At 52.5% G+C, this 22,956-nt stretch overlaps 1 protein-coding gene across 3 annotated transcripts in view; it reads right to left on the reverse strand.

The window, feature by feature from the left end:
• The window catches only part of RALGAPA2 (Ral GTPase activating protein catalytic subunit alpha 2), a 115,707-nt gene that overhangs the window by 17,177 nt on the left and 75,574 nt on the right, over positions 1-22,956 (reverse strand). For all 3 annotated transcript variants that reach the window (XM_062608072.1, XM_062608082.1, XM_062608094.1), the window contains one exon: positions 20,442-20,569. In XM_062608072.1, coding sequence (XP_062464056.1) covers positions 20,442-20,569 — 128 coding nt within the window. The remainder of the gene's footprint in view (positions 1-20,441; positions 20,570-22,956) is intronic.

A 22,956-nucleotide genomic window follows, 5' to 3' on the forward strand; every position in this document is an offset into this window, starting at 1 on the left:
CTCTCCTGAGGGCAGTGGGGTGAGTTATCTTACAGAATCACAGTCCGCTCTGGGTTGGAAGGGACCTTAAAGCTCATCTAGATCGTTGGGGGCCAGCTGGCCCCAGCCAGGATCCGCACTGCCTCCCAGGATGGGATTCCATGTGGAGCTCAGAGGGAACCTCCATATCCGAGCCGGGGAGCTCCCTGCGCAGATGCTCCGCAGTGAGCACAGCCTGTGCCCTGCACCTCTCACCAGGGATGCAGGGAGCTGGTCCTGGGGGGGGGGGCTCCACCAGAGCCAACCTCCCTGTCCTTTACCCAGCCTTTAGGGAAGGCACAGACCAGCTGCAAGGGCCGGGAGCCTGTTATCAGTGCTCTCAGCTGATGGCAAATGCTGCTGGTAGTCACCGACAGCCTAAAATCTTATAATGAAAAACGAGAGCCCATGAAAGGCTAAGAAAGAGGCTTATAAAAGTTGTGTGTTCTTATCCTGGGGGCATCGCACACATGAAAACACGCAAACACACAAATAGACACATACGGACTTACGTGCTCGTGTGTGTCTAACCACTGGTGCCTGTACACCCTGCCAGTGTGTTTTAACATGACTGCACTCACTGCCATGCATTCTCCAGGCGCAAGCATGTTCACCTAAAGTCCAGTGTCACTGAACTGGCACCCTGCCTCTTAAAACCCTCAAACACTGCTCTCAGCCCACTGCTACACAGAGCACCTTAAGGAGGGGTGCAGGCCACTGCTTGCCCTCAGAGCCCATGTTCTCAAGCTCCATCACAGCAGTATCAGAGTGAAAATACAGGTAGGGATCTCCCAGGATAACAGCAAACTCAGAGCCATTCAAAACCTGAACGTGCCTGCAACAACCAAAGTTGTTCCCAGCTTTGAAAATCAAACAGCCAAAGGCAAAAGAGGGAGGTAATGACTGATTCATAACTCAGGACTCTTGGGAACTGCTCATCACACTTGTAAGACAAGTAACTTGCCAGATAACTTTGCGATAGTAAATCAAAAGCCCACTTGCATCTCGCCATCACATTTAAATGATCGGGGAGAGCAAGCAGGAATTATCACAGTGCTTCCCTGCACATCCACCTCAGGAACCTGGACACCTGGGAAGCGGAAGGGGGATAATGGCTGACAGCTTCCAGACAACAGGCAGCACGAAGCAGGGACCATTGCTGTAAGCAGGGAGGAACGTGGCTGAGCGCCAGCAGGTCTCTGGGGCAGAGCACACCAGCCCTCACGGGGCAGAGGGGTCCCTGGAGGTGCTGAGGCCGCTTCAGTGCTGTGCCACCCCCCGGCTCCCCCGGCACGAGGGGATGGCTTTGGAGCCTCCATCCAGGGCACCTTTCTGCAGCACAGCACCTTCCCCTGCAAACCGGCCTTTTCCCTAAGGCAGCATCGCAATTCCCTCACCTGGGCAATGCCTGCACTGCGGATCGTGGTCCTGAGACACAGCACCCCCTGCAGCGACACAGCCCTTGCCTCGACTGATGTCCAGCACCCTGCCCACAGCAGCCACATCACTTCCCAGCTCACCAGGCAGCCAGACGGTGCTGGTGAGAACAGGCAGGTGAGATGATGGACAAACCACCTACAAAATCCTCCTGTGTTAAACAGTGGGAGCCCGATGGTGCACCTCCACAGAGAGCTCCAGGGGCAGGGAGGTGGGCTGGCCACTGCAGACACATCCATCAGATGAGATTATACCCATCTACAGAGCTTCTGGTAAAAGCCTGCGTTTGGGGTTTGGGTAAGGGAACATCTTTTCAGGTGAATTTATAATCAGATTTTGTCACCTACTAAAGGTTAATAAAACCATCACCGTCGGTTTGGTGAGAGTGCAAGGACCAGGCGGCTCCAACCGGGACAATAATCACACAAAATAACTCTGCCCCCTCTAGTTTATTACAGATCTTTTCATCATTCCTGGAACTACCACTGAACGGCTCAGTTTCAGCTCTATTACACCTGACAATTTACATTCATTACAATCATGGATGGGTAACATGAGTGACACCATTTGCAAGATGCTCAGCACTAAATGTACTTGTTGCTGCAGTGATACAGGCTGGGAAATTGCTCTGCTCTAGAGGGCAGGAGGGAAGGATCGGTCAGGTGAAGGTGCCGAGGAATCAGTGGGGATGTCTGGCTTTAAATAAAGAAAATAAATGTGGAAAGAGAGGGGGAGGTTTAAGATTCCCATCTGGCTTACTCTTAACGGTTGTAGATATTCCAAGGCAGAGCAGACCTGGACAGAGCAGGGCTCTCATGGGCACAGGACTCCAGGTAATGGACACAACACATTGAAAACCACCTTCCCAGGTCTGATTTGTGAACCATGAGACCACAAGAGCTTTGTGGGGCTTAATCAGTGGTGTGCAGCTCTGGTGTCCCCAGCATAAGGACAACCCTAGCTTTGGAGCAAGTCCAGAGGAGGCCACGAGCATGCTGAGGGGCTGGACCACCCCTATATGAAGACAGGTTGAAAAAGTTGGGGCTGCAGCCTGGAGAAGAGAAACTGTGTGGAGACCTCAGAGCAGCTTCCAGGGTCTGAAGGGGGCTACAAGGATGCTGGAGAGGGACTCTTCATCAGGGCCTGTAGGGCCAGGCCAAGGGGAATGGCTTGAACCTGCCCGAGGGGAGACTGAGATGAGCTCTTAGGCAGAAGCTCTTCCCTGTGAGGGTGCTGAGGCGCTGGCACAGGGTGCCCAGAGAAGCTGTGGCTGCCCCATCCCTGGCAGTGTTCAAGGCCAGGTTGGACACAGGGGTTTGGAGCAAGCTGCTCCAGTGGAAGGGGTCCCTGCCCGTGGCAGGGGTTGGAGCTGGAGGAGCTTTGAGGTCCCTTCCAACACAAACCAGGCTGGGGTTTTGTGGTAACAAGGACCCTTGCCAGGTATTTTCTGTTTCTGTGGTGAGGGCTGTGCAGCCTGCCCCAGAGCTGGACACAGGACTGCAGGGAGGCTCCCCAGAGCAGAGCAGAGCAGAGCAAGGGGGGCTTCCACTGGAACAGATCACTCTCTCAGCTTTAACACTAGTTCTTGAAGACCGGGCCCTTTCAGATGAATTTCTGATGTTCTTTGAAGTCCCTGAGTGCTGAGTAATTTCAGACCTAAAAGGAGATCATGGGGATCCAGAAGAGGAAGGGGAGAGCAGGAGATGAATCTCCCTGTAATGAAGCATCAGAGTTGGAGGAGAATCCCTATAGCCAGTGCCCTGGGAAGAGGCTGCCCAGCAGCAGCGCTGCGCCGCTGCCATCCTAACACATTGCCAGTGCAGCTTCTAAGGGTTCTATTTATTCACGTTGTTTTCCAGCTGTTGCCAAGCCTGCAGTTTCTCAATGAACCACGTGTCCAGCTGCCGGCTTCCTCAACTACCGCCTTTCGATTCAAATGTAATTGTAAGCAAAAGAAGAAACGGTACCAGAAACATTTCTGAACGTGTCCTGCTTCACTGCTCCACTGGCACCTCGCTGCTCATACAGCTACAGCTTTTGGGAGGCAACAGTGTTCAACGGCTCGAGAAACAGGCACACCTGAGCTCTGAGCATCCTGGATGACGCTTCCCTCACCAGAGGCCAGTTTATGGCTATTTAACTCACTCTCCCAAAACTCAACCACCAAATCTCAGCCTGTTTTCAAACTGGTTTGTACCACTTAGTTGGCAACTGCTCTGTCTCTTCCTGCACAGTTCCACACTAACACGTCCATATACATATATGGGAATAGCTCCTCCTTCCTCATGATGAACTATTTCTTCCCAGTTGCTAACAAAAGGGGAACGGTGTCTCTGGCAGAAGTAAAAGTAGCCCCAAGCAGCCCATCCCCGTGCAAAGCCGTCCCAACCACACCAGTCCCCCACCACGTGCACTGCAAGCAGCCTGCAGGATTTGATCCGTTTGCTGCAACACAGGACGAGGCCATCCAAATAATTTCACTTGCTGAATAACTCTGGCACTCCCAGCCTTGTCTGCAAGACTGATTTTAGCCGACTACAGTGCTCACTGCACCGCGAGCTATTTTAAACCCAAGCTGTACGAGTTGGAACAACAGCAGAAACAGCAGCACACTTCAGATTCAGTGTCTGCCTTTTCTGCAGCATCTGTTTTCAATAGGGCTTTGCCTCTGCCGGGGTATGCGTCTGTGCAGGCACACGGTTACCTGATCCCAGGGCATCAGCCACCACTGTTACTGCATATTTCTGTTAGCTACCTTGGGCAAGGTTGGGCTACCCGGTATTGGAGCGCTCCTCAGTGAGCAGAGGCTGTTCTGAGCTCAAAACAATGGCCAGCACTTGGGAATGAAAAGGGAGAAAGTGAACATTAGCACATCAAAGGCCCCTTTCTGAAAGAACAGAAATTGCATGATGCACACTTTAATCTTTCTGACAATCTATGCATGGATTGAACTGGGTTCTATTTTTCACACAAATGTGAATGCTTGATACGAGGACATCTTTACCAACAGCAAAGGAACAGAGAAAGACGTGCTCGTGCAGCCTTTGAACTTCTAAAATATGGATTAACATGCAATAATATTTAACAACGGATAGAATGACATCCTTCTCATCTCTCCTAATAAACCCAGAGAACATAAACCTCATTTTCCAGGCAGCACAAAGAAAAACTGCTATAAATAATTTTGAAAAAAAAAAAAACCAAAAAGCAATTTAAGAAATAAGTAGTAAATATGGGCAATATTAAAATCTTACAGTATATATCAATAAGATGTACATCATGTATATATCAATATGATGTATATTGTGTATATATCAATATTAGCATCTTCATGCAAACATCTATCACTGCAGATCAGTTGCCCACCACAGAACAGCCTCAGTGTCATTCACTTCGCTGGCATTTCTGTTCAGGTAACTAAGGTGGAATGCGTCCAGTGCTCATAGGTGTAAAAGAAACTATTGCTAAAGTATGCACACAACAGCCTTACACTCATAGGCTCCTGCTGCTGTAGGAAGTGCAGAGGTTTCTGCACAAGGGTCCTCTCACATTGCAGAGGACTTGTGCTGGTCGGCACAGAGAAGCAAACCCAGAGGAGCTACTGCCTGATCCAGACAGCCCAGTGCATTTCCTGCTGCTGACAGCGTGTTAAACTGAGTCCAAATGCTTGTGGAGGGCAGAAAAGGGACTGAAGGAAAAGACATCCCCGAGTTCCCCTCATTTAAACAGAGCTGCATCCTCCTACCAATCAGCTTGTGAAGGAATGGCACGGGTTTAGAAACGAGCCTTATTAAACACACATGCTGAATGAATTTGTTCCTAAAACCCCCTAATTCCTTTGGTTGCAACTGGTCACAGCGGTGGAATGACACCTCAGGAGAACTGAGCTGAGGCCACAGCCCTGGACCGCAGAACATGGCCAACAGAGAGTGCGGAGGCACCGAGGCTGAGCATCACCCAGGCCTGCTACAGAGCACAAATGGTGCAATCCCGAGCAGAACACGTGCACGTCCCCCCAGAATAGAGAAACCCACGTTTTTCTTGCAGACATGAAAGTTAAAGTGCTTCAGGGACACAAAGGAGCCACAGACCGTGTCTGGATTCACCTGCATGGCCTGCTGATGTGTGGGGTTGGCTGCGAAAGGATGAACCAGAATACGGAAACAGTGGGAAATGAATTGAACATAGCCGGTTTGGAAATCTCTCTTTCAGGGCAATGAAAACACTCAGCAGCCACATTAGAATGGGTCCAAAAGAGGACAGGGGTGGGAGGAAACCCCTGACAGAAGATTAACATGGCTCAGAACTGTCACGACAGGGAAGTTTGCTGGTGCCTTACCTTTAGGCACCGTGCCCTATAGAACAGCCTTGAAGGTACAACAAAACCCGGGGCTCATTTCCAGGAACACCAGCACTGCGGAGGCAGCAGCAGTCACTCTTCCACCCACGCTGGCTCAGCCCCAGCCCCAGGGTCTGTTTCAGCTCCTGGTTTGCTCCTGCAGGGTACAGCACCGGCTGAAGCACGTGCCGGGGCCGGACAGATGGTCTGCCTGGTGCTGAAAGGGGCTGAGGCACCGAGCAAGGCTTCATTCTTGTCCTGAGCATTTAAGGTAGGCACAGACCAGGCCAAGGCAGGTAAAGCACAACCGCAGGACTACGGCACTGGGCTGTAATGAACAGCAGTAGATCATGAACGCAAATCCACCCGGGAGAAAGCAGCCTTTTCCTCTCTATCATCTCTCTGGCTCCTGAGTCGGGCAGGACAGCAACCCGACACTGACGCTCAGCACAACTGCCTGACTAGATGTTAATATACGTCTTCCAAGGTAGTTTTTCTTCAGCCCCCTGGTGCTCTGAGCTGTCACCTCCTCTGCCCAACCAGTGACCAGGAGTTTACTTGCATTTAAAACAAATGCAACTGTTCCATTCGTTCTGCCTAAATCACTGCCCCAGCGTGTCACTGCACAGCCAAACACACAGAGGAGAAGCAGCAGAAACACCCAAAGGGTTTAGGAACCTCTGTCCCACTGTCTGCTCACAGCTCTGGGTGTGAATACAATCGTCTCTAGGATAACTCCAGCAGTGCCAATGGGTCCCACTCCACCCTAAAATCTCATTACACCGAATACCACAAAAATCAACCAAACAAAACAAAACCTCGAATCACAGAGGTTTCTCAGCCCTGATGCTCTGAATGTGACAGAGAGATGAAGGGGAGGAAAGTGGGTGTCTGCACGCATCCTATTTCCAATGTCCTTCCAGTAAATGCAAAAATGAAAAGATAACATTTTGTGTACTGCTCTCAGCATGTCTTCAGTGATCCAAGGGAAGATCAGAAGTTGTTGTTTGGGGCATCCGGAAGAGTACTGGAGTCCATGGGACCCCTTTATTTGTAACCACCAGTGTAACAGACATTGCAACCAACAGGAAATATGGAAACTGAAAATACAAGCTCTCCCCTTTGCCTCCCAGATCCCAGTACTTTGTGTTGACTTTCGGGATTCCAAACTGCACGTTGCTGCGGCATTTTAAAACAGGGAGACGCTGGCACGCGGATCCCATTCAGCAGCTCCGGCATACCGGGGCTTTTCCGAGGCGCAGCACACGCTGAAAGTTCATTAATTAAACAGTGCTGGGAGCAGATGGACTGGCTACCCGGGCTCTAATTGCTCCAAGTTGGGACAGGGGTTCACAGGCCTTAATGAGCCTCGATAAAATGAATGATTACGCATCCATCACAATTAGAGGAACCTGTAAGATGAGCTGAATTATCATGGCAACAAGTCATAAAACAGGGAGCACAAAACCCAGCGGGCCCTGCGGAAGCCTGGGCAGGAAACCTTCCTGAATGAAAGCTGCTCTGGACTGGGATGAATCCTCTCTAGTGCCATGGCCATAAAGCTGCTCTGAGATCCCACGTGAGGGTGCAGTGTCCTGGAGGCATGCGCAGAGTGTCCCGGGCACCGCGGCACCCTGAGGATGAGCTACGGCAACACAACACGGCAGCGAGCGGAGAATCAACCGGAGAACGGGATCCCCGTGTCACACATGAAATATGCTGCTGACAGTAAAGACACCAATGCTGCTTTTTACCCTCCCAGTGAAATGGAGATGTCAACCACCAGGTACAGCAGAAGCAGTACAGACAGAAAGCATGGCTACATGGAAAACGGTGTAGCTGAGGTTATTCACACTGACACACAGGGCTGTAACTGCTGCCCCTGCAACTCCAACCCTGTGAGTAACAGAGGGTTTCATTCAAAAATTAAGGATAGAAAGCCAATCCCAGTCACTTCCATCTCCTGCCACTGGAGCTGCCTGTGCAAACGGTGGGCTTGGAGCCCTCAACTTCCCATGCTGGCAATGCGGGGAGGAAGGGGTAAGATGGAGACAGAAATTCACAATAAGGAGAGGAGCTCACTTCTGAGATAGGAAGTTTCTGAACACCAGCATCAGCTCCTTCATCACTTACTCTGGAGCTACATCACCTCCTAGGTGTCAGCCTGGCGACACAGCCCTTCAAACCAGACACCAACCTGCAATGCCAGGAAGTGAATTAAGTCACTGGGATGGCACAAGCTGAGGTGAGATCCTGCAGGAGCAAGAGGAAAGATGAATCTATGCCAGCTCGAGGCCATTTCCTGAATTTTAATGACTTCTCTTTCATGATGCTGCATTTCTGGTACCGAGGCTTTGAGGCAGTGAAACACTGAACAAACCCAAGAGAACAAACCCACTGGGCTAACACCAAGGTACCCAAGTGACATAACTGCTGAGGAACACCACGCAGCCCAGCTGAAGGGTGGCAGGAGGATGCCAGGTTCATTTATGGAAGCCAATGCACTGCAGACTGGCAAGGCTTTAAAGCTCATTCATATCGTTACACAGGTGAGCCTGGCCGAGGCGGATAACCCTGCACAGGTACAATAAACCTGGCTGAAGTCACAGGCTCTCACTGACACCAGCCCCGGCCCAACTCAGAGAGTATTAAAACGAGCACATAAACTGAGATTATTATTTTTAAACAGAAGATGCTGTACATGTACTAGATTGCTGCGAGCATTAAAGAAATCATTAAGAGCCATCTGCTCCTGTTTGTACACTAGAACCCTGACAGTTAATCTCACGGTGAAACACATGCAAAAGTAGGATACTGAGGAAAGACAAAACACGAGTACACCAGCCAGTGAACCCACCATGGAGCAGGGCTTCCTCCTGCTCCTCTCTCTTGCTGTCTCCACATCTATGTCCCCAACCCAATAAAAAAGTCCCCAGTGACAGGATGGCTTGAGAAGTGTTTCAAGTGTGCGTGGAGGGAAAACCTTTCCTCCTTAAAGAATGATGTAGGATTATGGTGCTACCCATTACAGCAGGGTATGAGAGACACAGAACCAGTCAGGTTGGTGGGATGTCAGGAGGTGACGGGATCTCACAGCGCGGTCAACACTTAATTCAGCTCAGTTTTACTAGAGAGTTTAGTTTAAGAAAACCCAGAGCTAAACCTAAACCCATTTCTCCTGTTTAGAAAACGATTTCTTAACTTTTGAAGCAAGAGACTGCAGCGTGTGTGGTTCATGGAAAACGCGCACTGAGACCAGGTTTTCTTTAAAGGACAAAGCAGAGGAGTTTGAAACCCGCTGTGAACCGGTCCTGGTGATGACACACTGGTGCTGATGGTCGCTGGGCGATGCGCACCTCCAGCTTCTGCACCTTCCCACCAACCCTGGAGGGGCAGAAGCTGGGCCTGGGGCACAGGAACTGCCTCACTGGACGGACACGGCTGCTACCGCGGCCAGCCCCAGCGTCTGGCCATGGTGGAGACCCCACAGCGGAGTCAGCAGCCCCACCAGCGCTCTCACACCAACCCCTAGCGAAGGCTTCCCGAGGCCAGCAGCTCTCTGGAGCCCATCCCGCAGGAGCCCCACGCGCTGACGGGAGCGAGGGGCAGGGGAGCAGGCAGGTCCCTCTGTTCCTGTGCCCCGCGGGGGCCGCTCCCCTCGGCTCCCCCCTCCCCGGTGCTCCTGGTGCCGTCCCGCGGCGGCAGCCCCAGCCCCTCGCTCTGCGCCGAGCGCTCCTCAGGAGCTGCGCGGTCCCCCCGCGTTCCGCGGTTTAACGCCACCATCGCCCCAACGCCACAGTGAAGCCGCGGCCTTTCCATGTGAACGACTCGGGGTGATTCCCCTTGGCTTGCCAGGACGGAGGAACGAGCGCTGCCCGCTGCGCACAAAGGAGCCGGGCTGGGGGTAGGAGCCAGCCGCAGCGGCACCAGCAGCTCCCTCTAGTTGGAAAGCGAATTATTTTTCTCCCCGAAGAGGCAGCGCAGAGGGAAGAGCCAGATACCGCAAGCCGCTTCCAGTAAGTGGCTCGGTAATTCCTGCTGTACCACGAGCACCGCACATCCACTCGCTACATTCTTTGATTCACTCTTACATTAAAAAAAAATTCTATTTTCTATGCTGACTCCTTTTTGTAGAACGTTAACTACGGAAAAATTAACGATTGCCAACATTTGGCAAGGAACCTGCTTCGGAACAAAAAACCTGGCCATGTGGTAGAACAGGGACCTGAAAACCGGGCTTTGCTGAAATTTAAAACAAGCGTCAGAACTTGCATATGCTTTAAATAAATATAGGGTTTCATATATTGATCCCGAAGCCACCGCCTTGCATTTCCAAGGCTTTGAAACTAAAGAAGAGGCTCTTTAGCCTGAGGGGTTAAAAGTGTGGGTGTGGAAGTGGGCTTTTGTTGGAAAAATTAGCAATGCTATGAGTCATTGTGCATTAGGGCAGAATAGTTTTGCATCTTGTATGAATCCAGACACCATATGCCATGCGAGGGCCCTGCTACTTTATGCAGTGCCGGCGGCCACGTGGGCATCCCCAGCGGAAAGGGGCCGTCTGCGGCGCTGGGCCGCGGCGCTCCGGCCACGCGGGCCACGGCGGGAGCAGCAGGGACAGCTGGTGAGCCCGGCCCGCCCGGCCGCCAGCATGGTAATGAGGCGCGGGGAGCACAAAGCCAGCGCCCGGGGACGGCCGGCACCGGCGCTGCTGCTCGGCACCGCGGGCCCCGCGCTTTGTCCCTGCGCGGCGGAAGCAGCGGCCCCGGCCCCCGGCTCTGCGGCGCTTCTGCACCCGGTCGCGGCGGGCGCCGAGCGGAACCAGGCGAGGCCGGGAGGGACCCGGGCTCGGAGCAAGCTGCTCCAGGGGAGGGGGGCCTGCCCGCGGCAGGGTTGGGACTGGGTGAGCTTTAAGCTCCGTTCCCAACCACCCCGCGCTGGGGTTCCCTGAGCCCAGGAAACCCAAAGCGCAAGTGAGCATTCAGAACCACGTTTCCAAAATAAAGCGGGTTTTCTGTACACAGATCCGTTCCGAGCCATTGGGGGTGGAACAGCAAAACTTCGAAAAGACAAAGAACACAAACCCCTTTAATTTGCCTGGTGTGTGAGTGGAAACAGACAAAAGCAAACACCAAAATCCAACCCAAACCACCAAAATACCCCATGAGATTGAATGAAGTACTTGGTAGCAACCGCCTGTATCAGTTTTGCTTCTGTCAAGCTCAAAGGAGAGCCCTCATTAAACCTAAGTTCGTGGTTCTTTGTCCAGTACAACAGAAAACATAAACCGTCCCTCGATAGCCATTTGGAGCTCTGTGTATCTTACCAGAAGAGAGCTGGAGCGTGAGTTCACACCTTACCACAAAAAGTGTGTTCACCGGTTAGCTGTAAACAACCCCCTACACCCCACTGTGTACTGGGTATGCACTGCGGTCACCCTCAGCTTGACCACCGGGTAGGTACCGTGAGCAGTGCCCCCAGAGCAGCTGAGGGCCCAGCTGATGTAAAAACGTACCCAGTGCCAGGGTGCTGTAAGCGCCCCGTGGGGCACCCCATGAACACCCCCAGCGATGGGCCTCAGGACGCACACATTTCCCTCTGCACCGCGGCGGTGGTGCTGGTCAGCCTGGCAGAGAAACCCCCTGCGTTTTGCTTGTGAGCATACGAACAACTGCGCTGTGCTGCTGCAGACTGAAGCCGGGGGAACGTTTCTCCCAGCAGCCCTCAGAGCAGCCGTGGTGCAGGAGCACTTCCACACCACTCCCGCTGGATTCAGAGCTAGGGCCCAGTTCAAAGCAGCACTTAAATTACCCCCCCCCCCCAGTCTCCTGCTAAACTATTCATGAACAAATGAAATATCACTGATGAAGAAATGGAATAAAGAAGCCAAGTGTCTCAATCAGAGCCGCTGCTTATACTTTATGCACTTTGTGCCTCTTTCAGCAAGATCGTGACTTTCCAGACTTTGGGAAGGGCAAAGAGGCATGGCTGTGTATGCAGGAACCTTGTTTCAATTAGTGCACATACACACCATCTAACAAATCCAAAGTGGAGTTTCTTGGGATTTGTTTGTTTCCCTGTTTCTGACACACAGCACACAGTGAATTCACTTTTCATTTAAACCCCATTACATTCACGATGTCACTCAACCAATGGAAGTGCCCATTACATTACTTAGCAAATAAAAGCCCGTACAGCTGCTGGGGTGCATTTACCCTCACTGTGGAGCACAGTCGCTGCAGAGATCACCATCAGGAGGGGCGGCAGGTTCACACTGCTACAGAACTAGCTTGGGACTTCCTCAGCAGCCCTCAGTGATCTCTACAGCCTCCAGCCATGGAAAAGAACAACAATTCCTGCCCCTTGTTACAGCAGAAAAATGAACTGCAGTGTGAACATGCAAACCTGGCGCTGCCTCCTGAGCCTGCAGGGAAGTGGTGATGCTGCTGGTTCACAGCAACATGCACACAGCATGTACACATATGAACAGATGCACGCATGAAACTACAGAAATTCAAAGCCACCATGTCCCAGCATCACGCAGCAGCGTGTGAAATGCAAGCTCTGAAGCCTGACATGCTCTGGGTACATTCACAAGCAGGATGAAGTGGATTTCTCTGCCAGTCCATGAAGAGCACTATGAATAACAGCTGAAGAGCCGCCTCCACAGCGCCGTGTAATGCCACCTAAAAGCTTCTCCTCGCATGACTTGGTCCAGGCTGGAGCAGATTAGAGGCATCGATCGCCGCCCGCAGAAGGTGCTCGCTGTGAGGAGGGAAGCGCGCGGCCATCGACCGTGCCGGCGGGATGCTGCCCCGTGAGGGGCAGTGCTGCTGCCTGTGCTCAGCCCACAGAGCCCCACACGCTGCTCCCAGACCCAGACCCTCTGTGAGGGCTGGTTACAGTGGCTGCTGGAGAGGAACCCGCTGCTCCCCGCAGACAGACACAGACCCCCCCAGCCAGAGCGCAGCGCTGCGCAGGGAACGGTCAGATGCCATGTCACATAAATTGTCACAGCTCCTGTGACACGTGCTTTAGAATCTCATAGTAATTTCTGACAGCATTATAGAGCCTGGGGGCACGACTTCCTTGGGTAAAGCCAAGGGACAAATTGGGAAGCCTTCTCTAAAGAGGGGACCAGGCTTTCTGCTTCATTTCCATGGCACAGTCACACACACCTTTTTCACCAGAGCAGAGGCAGAGCCCCACAAGCAAGCTCAGGAGCACACATTTGGAGAGGTTCACACAATGTCTTTTCAGGCACCTGACATGACATGCACCTACAGAATATGTGATGGCCACTCAGGTCACACAGCAAAGTCCGTCACAGCACAGATCTTTCTTCTTCCGTCGCTGGTGAAGCGGGTGAGCAGATCAGCCGCTCTGCATTCAGTGAATCAGAAACTGGTTTAAAGGGAATGAATTACAAAAATAAAATATCAAAGTTTATGTTCTTTGCTTAATCTCCATGACCGCAGACATGAGAACCTGTGAGATGTGTCAACACCTGCATGCAATGTAATGAATGACATTTACACATGCCTTTTCCTGCTATGGTGGTTTGATTTTCTCCGACGAACCCTGTGCCTGGTGTCGCTAAGCAGCCAGACCATATCCAGAGTTATTCAGGTACCAGTTCACTCCTCCAAAGGAAGAGCTGTGATTTCCTCTGGCCCACAAACAGGACTGCAAGTTGTAAGCAGGAAAATGGTGACATCCAGTGCTCACACACTACTCAAACTATGCGCATCCTCAGTGTGTCCTTTTTGTTTGTTCCAGTGCGTGGACACTGTCAGTGTCTAGTGCACGGGGCATTACTTTGCAGCAAGTACTATGAACACCCACAGTCGATTCAAAAGCAACTGAACTCTTTTACCTCCAGGTTTTCTCTTTGAGTGAACAACAAGGACACAAACAACTCTGGGAACACCACAACCTGCCACAGTGGCAATTGCATTCCTCTACCAGACTCTGAATATTTAGGTCAGCCCTTCTATAGTTCTGTTTAAGTTAATGCTAAAGGCAGAAGCAGCACAGCATATATGAGAGGTCTGTTGGGGTAACACTTGCAGGGACACCTGAAATGGGCAGTTCTGAGGGCAAAGCCAGCAGCTGATGGAGCTCCTAGAGCCAGCCAGGAGCCCGCAGGGGCTCACTCACCAGCTACCACCTTCCCCTGCAGAGAACAGTGCTGCACTCGAATCCAGGAACTGCAGAAGAGCATCACAAATACACAGGAACCAGCAGGCAGGATAAGGACAACCCCCCCTTTTTAGCATAGGAACAAACCAATTTGTCCTGAGATTGCTTAAAAAGGTGATTTCATAATAAGCATGTTAGTTCTCAATAAGCCCCAACAGGAACTAACTCCCTGTTTACTCATCCACAGGGAGAGCCGTGTAGCTTAAATTGCTAAGAAAATAATCCAGAGACTGTGAGAGTTCAACACAGGCCCCAGGGAAGGAACCAGTGCTCGCAGGGGCATCTCCCACCCTCTGCCAGGCTGCTCACAAGAGCTGGGGGAGCATCTCAGGTGTGTCAGAGAATGCCCCTGCTTCTCTACATTCACTCAGTGAGGAGTGCCATGGGGAGCACCAGGTCCAGCAGCTGTTTGCAGTGCTGGAGGGAAGACCAGGGGTAAGATACCGCAAACAACAAAACCAATCCTACAGCTAAAAATAGCTTGTCCCAGTGGAAGAGCGGGAACGCGGACACAGAGACCTGCAGTACGTGGGGCCGCTTCCCCAACCTCACAGACCATGACAGCCATTCACCCAAGCTCCCTCTTCACTACTATGGGCACGTCCCAAGCTCTGCTCTTTCCTCTCCAGGCACAAAGCAAGGAAAAGGCTCAGAAAGCACCGCTCCTCCTCACACTTGGAGGGTTTTCAAACTAAACCTGCCCTGGGGCAGTCCTCCAACAACGCCTGCCCTGCCTCTGAAGAGCAGTTTGCACTACCAGGGTTTTAAGAAAAGGAAAAAAAGCTGGTAAAAGATGTAGGAATCGGGGATGCTCACTTTGTTGTTACTGCGAAACAGGTCAGATGGGAAAGCAGCAGCATCCCGGTTATGGAATTTCCTGAGTAAACCTGAGACAATGTACAGATCTCTGAACAAGAACAATGGAAGTCAAGGAGAACGGAAACCGCTCCATTTGAAAGACAGTCTGGATTCCAGACAGCCAAAGTTGCAATGCCCTGTGCACTCCAAGGGGAGCTTTTTGCTCAGGCATCGCTATCCCCAGAGCACAAAGTCTTTTTGGAGACAGACACCGAATCCTGGCCCAAGCAAAGCTCCTGGTAACTGCAGACTCAGCTACGTTCCTGTGTCTGGAGCACCTGAGCTTAGGAACTGTCAGCTGGAACAGCAGCTGTGCATCAGACCCAGAATAAAGACCTCAATACAGACCCCATTCTCTCCCCCAGTATTTGTCTTTGCAGCCAAGACCAGCCCCCAGAGAGGTGCAGCTCAGAGCAACTGGGGCTCCATAATGTGCCAGTGTTCAAGCCCCCTTTCCAGCAGCACACAACTGGTTTGGTATCAGCTGGAAGGGAGCACAAAGGGGCAGTTCTGTGTCAGCACTGCCCCCATGCTTTGGAATACTCACTGCAACCAGAAGAGGCCCCTGCTTCGGGTGTCCTGCTCACCCCAGCTACCACTCGCACCAGACTACCAACGTGCTGGGTTTCATCCTGCTCTGGGAATCGTGGTGCTCTTAAACCCTGGCCATCAGCCACTGCTGCTTTAGCCAGCCTTGATTCAGAGCAACTTCATTTCTGATTTAGTCATTATTTCTCTGTGAGATTTGTTGTTCCTTCCTTTCTCCAGCACATAGAAAGGGGGCTTAAATGATCCCCCCAAAACTGGCATAAACATACACATTTTTATACCATAATTTTAGGAATTTTAAAGGTTATTATTTATGAAGTATAAATATTGTTCTTCCTTGGTTTGACATAATTTAAGCCACCTCGTTGTTCAAGATTTCTGTAAATACACAGCCACGGTTAAAACAAACCTCCTGCCTGAGGAGCTGCTGGGGGCTGCTGAGGCACCATCAGCCCACGCTCAACAGCTCCTGAAGGGTGGGGAGAGCACTCAGCAGAGGGGCTCAGTGCTCAGTGCTCCTGGACACCATGGGTTTGAGCACACACTCGTGTCTGACCACCACGGCCTCGCAAACCCTGCCCACGACAGCCGGGACCGGGCTCCAGCCGTGCAAGGGACAACTGAGCTCTGTGATACCGGCCCCGGGTTTTGCCATGTGGTGTGTACAAAGAGACAGTGGCTTTAAGCTCAAGTTTAAGTCTGGTTAATTACTTTGTGAGGAGTTTCTCTCGCTCTAATGAATTCCCTAAACAGCAGCAGTTCCATAAGCACAGAAACATGCGCTGAGGTCTGCCAGAGTTACCTGCCTCATTTCCAAACGGATTTCCAACTGAGAAATGTGTCTGGGTACGACAGAGGAATTTGTGTCATGATGACCAAGCGATGACGGTGCAGCGCGAGGCTCTGCGGGCCTGGTCCCCATGGAAACCAGGCTCAGATTTTGTCCTCCCCTGGCTGGAGCACGGGGACTCAGGGGCCTTTTGTGCCTGATGAGATTTCTTCCACAACCTTCCAGCAACAGACCCCACCGCTTCCTCCTGACTCCTTCCTAATTGAGATGCAAATGACTCTCCGTGGCTGATTACACTTCCCTTACAGACCCTGACAAGTGCAGCTGGAGCCGGAGTTACAGACTTCAACAAGTGACTTCAGCTGTCACTGCTGGCGAGGGGCTGCCTGGTTGCGGCACGCGACGCCGTGGGCACCGCTACCCACTGGCACCGTGTCCCATGGACACTGCATCCCATGGGCACCGCTCCCCATGGGCACTGTATCCCACAGACACTGCATCCCATGGGCACCGCTCCCCATCAGCACAGCATCCCACAGACACTGCATCCCATGGGCACTGCTCCCCATCGGCACAGCATCCCACAGACACTGCATCCCATGGGCACCGCTCCCCATCGGCACAGCATCCCACAGACACTGCATCCCATGGGCACCGCTCCCCATCGGCACAGCATCCCACAGACACTGCATCCCATGGGCACCGCTCCCCATCAGCACAGCATCCCACAGACACTGCATCCCATGGGCACCGCTCCCCATCGGCACAGCATCCCACAGACACTGCATCCCAGGGGCACCGCTCCCCATCAGCACAGTGTCCCACAGACACTGCATCCCATGGGCACTGCTCCCCATGGGCACAGCATCCCACAGACACTTCATCCCATGGGCACCGCTCCCCATCGGCACAGCATCCCACAGACACTGCATCCCATGGGCACCGCTCCCCATGGACACTGTATCCCACAGACACTGCATCCCATGGGCACCGCTCCCCATGGACACTGTATCCCACAGACACTGCATCCCATGGGCACCGCTCCCCATGGGCACAGCATCCCACAGACACTGCATCCCATGGGCACCGCTCCCCATCGGCACAGCATCCCACAGACACTGCATCCCATGGGCACCGCTCCCCATCGGCACAGCATCCCACAGACACTGCATCCCATGGGCACCGCTCCCCATCGGCACAGCATCCCACAGACACTGCATCCCATGGGCACCGCTCCCCATCGGCACAGCATCCCACAGACACTGCATCCCATGGGCACCGCTCCCCATGGACACTGTATCCCACAGACACTGCATCCCATGGGCACTGCTCCCCATCGGCACAGCATCCCACAGACACTGCATCCTATGGGCACCGCTCCCCATCGGCACAGCATCCCACAGACACTGCATCCCATGGGCACTGCTCCCCATCGGCACAGCATCCCACAGACACTGCATCCCATGGGCACCGCTCCCCATCGGCACAGCATCCCACAGACACTGCATCCCATGGGCACCGCTCCCCATGGGCACTGTATCCCACAGACACTGCATCCCATGGGCACTGCTCCCCATCGGCACAGCATCCCATAGACACTGCATCCCATGGGCACTGCTCCCCATCAGCACAGCATCCCATGGGCACTGCTCCCCATCAGCACAGCATCCCATGGACACTGCATCCCATGGGCACTGCTCCCCATGGGCACTGCACCCCATGGGCACCGTTCCCCATCAGCACTGCATCCCATGGGCACCATTACCTACAGGCACTGTATTCTATGGGCACTGCTACCCATTGGCATTGCATCCCATGGGCATCACTTCCCATTGGCACTGCACTCCATGGGCACTTCACATGGGCACTGCATCCCATGGTCACCGCTCCCCATCGGCACCACATCCCATGGGCACCACTCCCCATGGGCATCGCATCCCATGGGCATTGTATCCCATCGGCACTGCTTCACATGGGCACGGCTCCTTATGGGCACCGCATCCCATGGGCACTGCTCCCCATGGGCACAGCCTGACTCCTTCCTGACCCCCCACAGCCTGGGATCAGGGTTGGGGCTCTGCTTGGGGGGGGGGGGGGGTGTCAGGTCCCCACAGATGCTCTGCACCGGCCGCTGCTCCAACAGGAGCCCATCACCATGGAACCACTGATGCCGGATGGAGCGTCCAGTCCATTTCTGACCATGCTGGAATCCAGAACGTTTTCAGTTACTAACCCTTATTCTATGGGTGCTGACTTCTAACATGGCCCATGTGAGGAACACCACTGGCAGACCCCTCCTCAGCTCTGCTCTACACAAGCTGTTCTGCATCACCTGAACCACAGCGTCATGGCCGATGCACTGCCAACCCTCACCCCTCACTTTGCCAGGATTACTGACTTCTGTTTCTCCCTCCCATTGGAAATTTTTGTATTATTTCACCTTTTGAGTTGTTTTCATCTCCAGGTAATAGCATCTCTCATGAAAATAGCAGGATTATTTCATCATCATGAAAGTAACATCTCTCAGTCTGACAGTTACTAGAGTCCTTCACTTACTGTTCAAATCCTCCTGTTCCAGTAGCAGTCAGCAGAGCCATTTCCTGTGTGTGCACCCTGCCGGAGCTACAAAACCCCATTACTGCATGGGACAGGTCCATACACCACCTGTATACACCTACAGCCCAGCTTGTGGCTCACTAAGGATTTCAGTATAGCTAAAGGTGTTACCTATAGCAGCAGTTACGGAAAGCTTTTTCTCCCTCTGCAGCATCATCCTGACAGGATCATCCCACCACGTTCTCTCTGCCCAGCGTCAGAGGGTTTTCAATCCACTTTCATCTATCAAACAGACAAGTGGCAGTTGATTCACTGCAGATACCGTTGATGCGAAAACAGGCACAAGAAAGGAAGAAAAGAATCCGGGGACAGATGCTGCTCCAGCAAGCCCTCACACATATGCTGGGAAGGGGCATGTGCTATCATGTTCCTGCTGCTCATGTTCCCCTGGGGACAAGGAGGACCCAGAGAGGCCCGGCTGGGAAGCAGGAGCACGGCAGGATGCTGAAAGTCAAAAGGAAGAGCAGGAGTGGGAATTGGAGGACTCCAGCCGGGGTGAGGTGCTGGGATAGCAGCAGGGTCTCTGTTACTCACGTTAACTTTACTGCTTTAGAGCTATTTTATTGTTATACGTGGGCTATAGGAGCGGAGGGGTGAAGCTCAGTTCTGCACAGAAGCACTTTGGTAATTACCTAGAGCTCTCTCCCAAAACCACCCCGGAAAACTCAGCAAGGTTCGTATCTGCTCAGAGCCAACTGCACAGGCAACAACCCCATCTTCGCTTTAAAGCAGGTCACAGCCACGTTCATACCATACAAACTCATTTAACCACAGTGCTGCTTCTCGTTGCTGCCCGCTTCCGCAGAGTGCACTGGAGAGAATTTAGCCTTTAAATAAACAGAACAGTATTCTGTGGATATTTGTGTTTAAAAATGCCTCACACTGATCAGTGTTCTCTCCAAAACGTTTCATTTACAAACTCTTTCTCAGTGTCACATCGTTATAGAAATACTCAGATCAACAGCTCCCCAAAGCAAATGCAGTGCAGCGAGTGCTGGTCCCAAGATAAGAGAGATGATCACAAAACAAGCTATAAAATGTTTCTGGCATAATTATGGCATCATAAGAAAATCCCAGCATAGGTGAAACCCAGCAGCAATGTTGTCAGTTAGTACAGAACACAAGAATAAGTCTGCTCCCAGCCCCGCAGCAGAGCAGCACACCTGAGAGTTACCTTCCAGCACCTGAGAGAAGAGAGGTTCTGAAAATGCCCCAATACAGATGTGGGTGGAATGAAACTGGAATTTGGGAATGGAAACATCCGTATCTGAGGCTAAATCCCACCCATTTTACTAACGGAACAAGCCCAAGTGAAGACTTTTGGACCACTTCTTTGAGTAAGATAAGAACAGGACCAAGCTCTATGTACAACCCAATACACATGGTAGGAAACTTCTGTTAGTGAGAAAGAAAACTGAGTATTGCTGTTACTTACAGCTCAAAGGGTCAGCGTTAAGCCCGAGCCTGCCACCATCAGACTGAAGCTGCTGGAGAACACTCCTGTCACGTTATGATCTTATGAAGACCTTTCCCAGTGAACTCCAATGGAAGGCTGTCATCCCAGCTTACCTCTCTGCAGAACAGCACGCAAGTACGCGGCCTGCCAAGGAGCCCGGCCCCCGGAGCAAAGGATACAAGCTCTGGTAGAGCGGGATGAGGGACTTGACAGCCCTGCTGGCGTTGATGCACGTGGCACAGATGAGGCTCGGCAGCAGCTTCGCGGTCACGATGGCTCCGTCGAAGAGAGGACCAAAGAATGGCACCTGTGCACCCAAGCAGACACAACGCGTGTGAGGCTGAGGTTAGTGCAAAGCACGGGAGCAACTCCCACAGTCACGCACAGGAGCAGCGTGCCAAAACCCGGGTCCCACTCCTTGAGCAGTGCGTTATTCTGCCATAAACTGGTACGACCGCATTGTGGAAACCACCACCCTGAGGGGCAGGGCCAGGACAGGCACAAGCACCTCAAGGTGCTGAACCCTGCTCCTGCAGCGTCACGTCCAGAGGAACCCCCCCGGGCCCCGTGCTGGCACACAGCTCCTCACACAAAGGCTGTACGAGGTTAGAGAGATGCTTTAGGACAGCGATAGGTGCCTGGAATGGCATACGTGTAACAGGCTCTGCCATGCCGAACCCAGGAAATACTGATGTTTAAACACATCTTAGTGTTTTCAAGCAAACTCCTTCCCCTTCCACAACAAAACCAACCCCAACCCCCAGCCCAAGCCCCAGACAGAAGCCAGCAGCAATTATCAATATTTAAGCTATGGATTTTTTCCATCTGTACAGGGGCTTATCACATAAATAAATACCCTCCATTATTCTTCTGCAACTGCTCTTGGGTGACTGTGACAGTCATTCAATAACTGGACAAAGGGAATAATATAAATCCCCTGCATCTAGGGAATTCCTCTAATTAGAAGTGGCAATGAATTACAGAAGAAATTTGGTTTTAATCTAACATCTGCAAATGACAGCTGTCTTTCCAGCACAGTTATTCTGTCATTCCGTTACTTAAAGAGTTACCCACCCCCAAAAACCAGGTTAGTGTAAAATGTGGCCATAGTGGCTTTGCCTTTGTTTTTTGACGCTGGCATTCCCACCATGGCGGTTGGAAAGAAAGGGGTCAAGGAGGAATTCTACCCCACCAACCGGGGATGTTGTAGAGCATCAAGTCTCTCCTCTTTAAGCAGTAACATTCCCCAGTTGACACATATTGTGTTCACAGGATTGACAAAAGGAGAAAACTTGTAAACCTGCATTTGCACGGCAGCACAAATAAGGAGGTTAAGTACAGACTGGTATTAAAATGACAGCAGCTCGCAGCTACCAGACACTTAGAGCAGATGAGCACTTCCACACGGAGGGAACTGCACCATCGGGCTTTCTGAGGAGCCAGGTTTGCTCCCAGGACTTTGCTCCAGGGTTTCAAAGCCAGCTGCAGCCCAGGCATGGGGTGGATTTTGTTAACGCCGTGTACACAGGTTGTACATGTACAGTGCAGACGAGGTGTGTACATTTATGCACCTTATCTCTGTGTGTGTATGAATACATACATGTGCATAAGCTCACATTTAAAACCATTTCAGTGGCTCTCTCCAGTAAGTTTATCAAAACCACCTCCAATCTGACATTTTAAAACTAAGTTAAAGAATGGCTTTCTCTGGAAGTTTAAAAGTCAAACTCCAGTAAGTCAGCATTTACACTTCCTTTAACCAGAAGAGGAGGCTAAGCCAGGCTGAACCCTAAATCCAGAGAGCTTTCCTGAGCATCCCTGACCAGGGTGCAGAGATACGAGTGCGGTGGGAGCGCTGGGGGGTGACTTCCCAGCACTGGGACACAGGCTTTTCCAGCATGTCCCGAACACTCAGACAGGTTTATTCCAGGATCTGTCCCCATGGCACCTGTTTTGTCCGAAGTTCCCAGCACTTCACAAGGAGCTCGGCCTGCTCTGGCAGATGGAAAAGAGAATACTGCAAGGGATGGAAGTGACTCTGTGGGGCAGGCACTGGCTTTCCACCCGCAGGTGAAGCCCAGTGCAGCCGCAACCAGGAGCAGGGTTTGCCAGCGGGATCCCAGCTCTGGGATGTGTGGCTGACCCTGGAGACTGCCCGGCCTGGCAGGAGCAGCACAGGCAGGCGCAGTGCAGGCAGGAACAGCAGTGCAGGCAGGGAGCAGCAGAGCAGGCAGCAGGAGCAGCAGCGCAGGAGCAGGGAAGGCAGGAAGAACAGTGCAGGCAGGGAGAAGCAACACAGGCAGGAGCAAGGAAAGCAGAAGCAGCAGCACAGGCAGGAGCAGCACAGGCAGGAGCAGCAGCACAGGCAAGAAGCAGGGAAGGCAGGAAGAGCAGCACAGGCAGCAGTAGCAATGCAGGCAGCAGCAGTGCAGGCAGGGATCAGCAGCGCAGGCTGCAGCACCAGTGCAGGCAGGCAGGGGCAGTGCAGTGAAGGCAGGGAGAAGCAGCAGCACAGGCAGGGAGCAGTGCAGGCAGGAGCAGCAACACAGGCAGGAGCAGAGCAGGCAGGAGCAGAGCAGGCAGGGAGCAGTGCAGGCAGGAGCAGAGCAGGCAGGGAGCAGTGCAGGCAGGAGCAGTGCAGGCAGGAGCAGAGCAGGCAGGGAGCAGAGCAGGCAGGAGCAGAGCAGGCAGGGA

This window comes from Pezoporus occidentalis, unplaced genomic scaffold (assembly GCF_034315485.1).
Source record: "Pezoporus occidentalis ecotype Australia unplaced genomic scaffold, CSIRO_AGI_Poc_V1 ctg10, whole genome shotgun sequence".
Classification (NCBI taxonomy): domain Eukaryota; kingdom Metazoa; phylum Chordata; class Aves; order Psittaciformes; family Psittacidae; genus Pezoporus; species Pezoporus occidentalis.